At 39.8% G+C, this 6,000-nt stretch overlaps 1 protein-coding gene across 1 annotated transcript; it reads right to left on the reverse strand.

Annotated features, from left to right (window-relative positions):
• Positions 1-1,157: 1,157 nt before the first annotated feature.
• Positions 1,158-6,000, reverse strand: LOC143284150 (uncharacterized). Its single transcript, XM_076590805.1, has 4 exons — positions 4,462-6,000; positions 3,337-3,465; positions 2,224-2,321; positions 1,158-1,420 (listed from the first exon to the last, which is right to left on the reverse strand). The coding sequence occupies exons 1-4, from the start codon at positions 5,887-5,889 to the stop codon at positions 1,348-1,350; spliced, it is 1,728 nt and encodes a 575-aa protein (XP_076446920.1). The 5' UTR covers positions 5,890-6,000; the 3' UTR covers positions 1,158-1,347.

The following is a 6,000-nucleotide window of genomic DNA, read 5'->3' on the forward strand; positions in this document are numbered from 1 at the left end:
CTTGGCCGAATGAGTCAGTGGGGATGTAACTTGGCAAGACTCGTCTCCACTATAATCAATTTCTGGCCCTAATAGTCGGGACAGCAGTCTCCTCCTTTGTTCTGATGGTCATGGTCGGACACAACTATCATACATACATACATGTATACATACATACATGTCACATATTTATACGTGGCCACTGAGAGAGAGAGAGAAAGAGAGAGAGAGAGAGAGAGAGAGAGAGTGTGTGGTTGAGAAAGTGTGACAGACACAGTGAACCCACACACAATTTTATGATGTGCGCGACCACAGGACACCCATTCCTGATGACTGATGTAAAGTCAGAAATGTTGGGAGTATTTTCAATCATTTGTCAACAAAACATGTAAATTCAGAACTCATATAAAGAAAGTGACCTTCAGTACAGCGTATTTAATTTCTATTCTAAACCAAAACTATGATAAAACCTAGATTTCGTACTCACACACACACACACACACAGAGGCACACGCATATATATATATATATATATATATATATATATATATATATGTACATATACATATTTATATCTATATACGCCAAGGTGTGTGTTTGCATGACCCAATTTATATCATGCTCAGATGAATGGAAGTATAATCTTACTAGTTTGTTGGGGTTTTTTCTCACAAGAAACTAACCATTTATACCGTCGTGTGTCAAACATCAGTAATGGGGTTCAGTTATTCTTATTTTACAAGAAGTGTGCTGGATAAACATTTTGACTGTTGATAAGTGAAAATGAAAAATATATGCAAACCTGCCAAACACTGACAAATACCAAACAATACCAAGATAAGCATGAAGGTAAACTTGCAACAACAAAACAATGGGGGTGGGGGGATAAAATAAATACAGATTTTGAACACAACATTTTCAAAGTCAATCAAAACAGCGAGCCAAACTCAAACAACATTTAGAATAGTCAAGAATAAAATAGAATAAAATAGTCTATTATGAAGAAACTGATGTTTGACACCAAGAAGAAACATGTTTGATTAATCATATGTATCAAAAACCTACTGAGAATCTAACACCAGTAAAACACTGTGTCTAACTAAAGAACTGAAACTCAGAAACTGCGCTTGATTAACACATTAACAAAACAACTGACTGGTAATAAGAACCTGTTATTCAGGAATCAATAATCTGATGAACAAAGTAAACAATGGGCTGTTAATTAGCTTGTATATTATATTCAGAAACGTCCCAGTAACAAAGTAAGCAGCCGGCTATTAGGAAACTGATATTCAGAAATCATGTGTCTGACAACTTGAAACAACCAGCCAGCATTCTCAGGATGGGTCGTGTTCTTCATGATGCACCTCAGACGAAAATGTCGGCGCTGAACAATATGTCGAAGTCGCTTTCAGTCAGACGTGACTGACTTGGCAAGAATCTGAAAGGTAAAAATCACCAGACAGCGAACCGTGTACCCAATTCAACTCAAAAAGAATTTATTACCTGCTTCAAATATATATAAAAAAAAACCAGAACATTCTTCTCATTCAGATTCTCAGCCGTCAACATATGAGTGGAATGAAAATATATTAATAACCGGTACACCCTTAGTTCTTGATTACTATGTACCTATCAATCATTGTCTAAAAGGAAAACATTCAGGAAAGACAAATATAGCATTCTTACTCCGCTGAGACAAAACGAAAAAGAAACCAACCCATCACAATCCGTACACCATTCTTTGATAACCATGTATATATCAATCATCGTTTAAAATGAACCGTACACCATTCTTTGATAACTATGTATATATCAATCATCGTTTAAAATTAAAACACTCAAGATAGAAAAATATAACTTCTTCGGACATAACTTTTTTTGGATAACACGACAGCAAAATGTATATAAATATAGATATTTATACAAACATAAAAAATAAATATACACACACGCGCACAGGCACAGACACAGACACACACACATACACACACTTCTGAATATTTTTCAAGGGGACTGAGCCCCCAGTTTCAAGAAAATCATGCTATTGGTACATGTTAGTGTGGATGAATAAAATATCAAAATGCTGAGCACAGTTCTGTTGGTCACAAAAGGTCCTTGACACTCGTTGCAACTGCAGAGAAAAAGACAAGATCATGGCAGTTGTACATGCTCTACACACAACCTTCCTACCCATCCACCCCATCACAAACAAAAAGACTAATACAGGTGCAGCCGGATTACCTCTTTGTTTTGGCAGGCGGGCCATTTTCTGAGTCGAACTCATCAAACATGTTGCATAGAATATTGCCCCGTTTTCTGTACGCTGTTCCGCTGTTCACCTACAGAGTACAAAATAAAATCAGAACGAAATGTATCAATATAAATCTACAGACGTGATCACAAAACAGGAAAATAAAGTTCCTTCCACTCGCTCACTAGCGATCTCCTGCATGGTGGGACATTCACTAGAATTTAATCGTTGTGATTCATCCATAACTAGCGGATAGAGCTGATAGAATATATCATACGTGTTGTATATATATATATATATATATATATATGAGAGATTTAATCATTTAATTTTATCAATGAACAGACAGATTAATTTTTTTTAAATTTAATTTCCACTTTGATAACACGCAGACAATTGACATATATACATATGTAAGAACGAAAAGGCACAACGCTCACATGCACACGCGCACACACGTTCACGCGCGCATGCCTTTTAGTGTTTTTTTCTCTCATCCACTGCAGTTTGAGTGATGATCTGTCGCTACTCTTTTAGACACTATACACTGAAGTATAATGTTAAACACGCAGTGACACACTTAACGCATAATTATAAAAGAATGCACAACGACAAGGCTGGTAGACGGTTGTCCATGGCAAAATTGTAATTCTAAAAAAAAATTTTTAAAACATTGTAACATACAGTTTCAGGCAGATAGAAAGTTGTGTGAAAAAACAACCAACCAAAGATGATGCTGGATTGTGGCAACCAATTCTCCCCAGTCTTAGCTGGCTTGTACGCGGGGAATTATGTTGCGAGGAGAATTTTACACCAACGCGCTTACATTATGTATAATCATATACTGAAGTCGATAAGTCACTTTACGCTCTTAAGACAAACATACCAAGACACAATATAGATATAATGGATGATCGGACGGGTGGATGAAGGGATGGATACATGTTGCACTTATTTATACACTCCTCTCTTTTTTTTCTTTTTTTTTTTTGACCAATTTTTCCTTCAGCTTGTAAAAGACAGAAAACATTTGAGGAAAACTGTGCAACCATTATTTCACAGAAAAAAATAGAGTAACTGACAAGCATCATATGTTGGCTTACTGTTGTCAAAGTCTTCTTCTTTGGAGCCTCTTCCAGAGGTTCCAAGTCGTCCATCAAATCTCTGACATCCCTGAGAGAAGACGGGCTCGGTCCGTTGCTGGACAAAGACTTCACCGACATCCCTGATACCTGTATACATTCACCAAAGACGAAAACTCTGATATATACAGTGTGTGTGTGTGTGTGTGTGTGTGTGTGTGTGTGTGTGTGTGTGTGTGTGTGTGTGTGTGTGTGTGTGTGTGTGTGTGTGTGTGTGAAAGAAAAAGAGAGAGAGGGAGAGAGAGAGGGAGAGAAAAAACAAAACAAAAAAACCCCAGTGTGTTCGTGTTCAGGCTTTCTACATTAAGTAGATTAATTATAAATGGCAGATGTGAAACTTATTTATCTAAGACAGCCTAATCCCTCCAAAATGTTTTATAATGGAAATTCAAAGCCAACGTGATGCGAGGAAGATCTTGCATAAGTACTTCATTGTCAGTATGGTTTTAATGCATGCATACGTTCAAAATGATTACAATTTTCATAAACGAATATTGCTTATTTCACCATTACTGACACATTATCAATAGTTGCAGCAGCAGGTGGAAGAATCGTAAAGACGCCTGTCTGCCAATACAGAGTCCGTGAGGGTCTGGGTTCGAATCCCGCTCTCGCCCTTTCTCCTAAGTTTGACAGGAAAATCGAACTGCGAGTTTAGTCGTTCGGATGAGAAGATAAACAGAGGTCCCGTCTGCAGCACGCACTTGGCGCACTGAAAAATAACCCATGGCAACGAGAGTGGTGTCCTCCGGCCGCAAAATTATGCAGTAGCAGTCCACTCGGATAGGTACACAAATAATTATATATATATATGCATGCACTCGAGGCCTGACTAAGCGCGTTGGTTTATTCTGCTGGTCAGGCATCTGCCAAGCAGATGTGGTGCATCGTACATGGATTTATCCGAACGCAGTACCGCCTCATTGAGAAAGTGAATCCGAAGCAGCAAGAGGGGCAGTAATCATAGCAGTAACTACAGCTATAATAGCGTAAATAAACGGTACTGGTACAGTTGCTACAACAACATCAATCATCTATCTTTCTGTCCCCGACTAGCGCTTTGACAAAGCCACAAGTTCTACCCACCTCGGTTATTCTTGACTGTGTAGGCGATACCTGAGCAGCACTCTGACTGGACGTCACCGTATTTTTCAGCTGGAAGAGGATGCGCCTTAGAAGATCAGCCCCTTGTGAGTGGCTGGGGGTGTAGTCTCCGGTGAAAGACTTTCTCTTTATGGGACTGAAATCACTGGGGGGTGAAGCGGAAATGTCTATCTCCGGCTTTTCATGGCTAACCTGCTTTTCTCTGACAGGACGCACGTATTTAGCCTCACCGTCTGGAACCAGTGAATTTTCTGTGCAAATTGGGGACTGTTTATCCAACTTGTCCATTTTGTTTTTGCGCTTCGACATGCGAGGTCTGTTTTCGGAAACGCCACCACTTCGATCTTCAGCGTTTGCTGACGCAGAGGCTGTGGTTTTAGGCTCATCGAAAATCGGGTTTGATTCAGATCGTAAGGATTTTCTCTGACGAAGTTCACGCCGATTTTCATCATCTTCTGTTCGGTGTATACTTCTCTGTTTCATTTTGAACGTTTTCGTTTGAGGTAGGCTGGAATGTTTGGTTTGGTTTTCATAATCTTCGCATTCATGTATATCTGCGGAAGGTAGTTCAAGAAATGAAATACGTTCTGATCGTGCTTTGTGGCTATCAACTTGACGTTTTTGAGTTTTTTCAGGCACAGGGCATTTCGCTCTTCTCAGACCATTTTCTTTCCTCTTTGGACAAGATGAACCGGTCATCACCTGGCACATGTTCTTAATGCCAGAACTTCTTTTTTGTTTTTTGCACTTTTTCTCGTGGTATTTCTCTGATAGATCCCGCTGTTTGGCGCTGACATTAGACTGTCTCTGTCTATCGACTCTATAGTGGTATGCCTCATTTTCTGCCGGAAACAGACCCTCCGTTGCTTTTTTCACCTTCGGTGTATACTGGCTGCACCCAAGCGCAGGGGACCATGAAAATATCGGTTCCTTATTGCTTTCTTCTTTGGGGGATTTTGATTTCCGTTGTCTGTCTTTCTTTTTCTTTGCTGGGGACTTCGGTTTAATCCATTCATCTTCAAATAAGCAGAATCGTCTGTCCTTGTCTGTAGTTTCGGACGGAGCGGTGCTAAACTTCGGAGGCTCCAGCAACTGGGAAGAGGGCTGGGTATCTTCAGTATCAGTGGAACGATTACAGTGACGCTGAGGGGTTTTCCTTTCTTTCTTTTCTCGCTTTCGGACAGGTTTCCATTTTGAGATGGCTTTGGGAGACCCATCTATATTTGTTCTCCTCTTTGTTGTCTTCTGCACTGGGTGTTCTTCAGCAACTGTTCTATTGTCAGTTGCATTTCTAAGTGTAGCTGTGGAAATTTTCTTTTCGGTTTCAAGATTCAGAGACGATTTTGAAGGACTTGATTTCAAACTGTCTTTTCGAGAAAGGACATTTATTGACCGGTCTTCGTCAGACATGGGTGATAGAACAAATGGAGTAGGGGGAGAGTAAGGGGCTGGTGACTGACATTCTTCGTCATTCAGAGTGAAGCTGACTTGCGAGGCAGGTTGTCGCTTTAGTCTGGCAGA

Source organism: Babylonia areolata, chromosome 7 (genome assembly GCF_041734735.1).
Source record: "Babylonia areolata isolate BAREFJ2019XMU chromosome 7, ASM4173473v1, whole genome shotgun sequence".
In the NCBI taxonomy this organism is placed as follows: Eukaryota; Metazoa; Mollusca; class Gastropoda; order Neogastropoda; family Buccinidae; genus Babylonia; species Babylonia areolata.

Excerpts from the sequence above, each read along its gene's own strand:
- LOC143284150 (XM_076590805.1), bottom strand. The coding sequence starts at position 5,889 with ATGTCTGACGAAGACCGGTCAATAAATGTCCTTTCTCGAAAAGACAGT. Across the intron at positions 3,466-4,461 it reads CACAGTCAAGAATAACCGAG|GTATCAGGGATGTCGGTGAA; the intron begins GTGGGTAGAACT and ends GAATGTATACAG. Across the intron at positions 1,421-2,223 it reads CCGCCTGCCAAAACAAAGAG|ATTCTTGCCAAGTCAGTCAC; the intron begins GTAATCCGGCTG and ends TTTACCTTTCAG.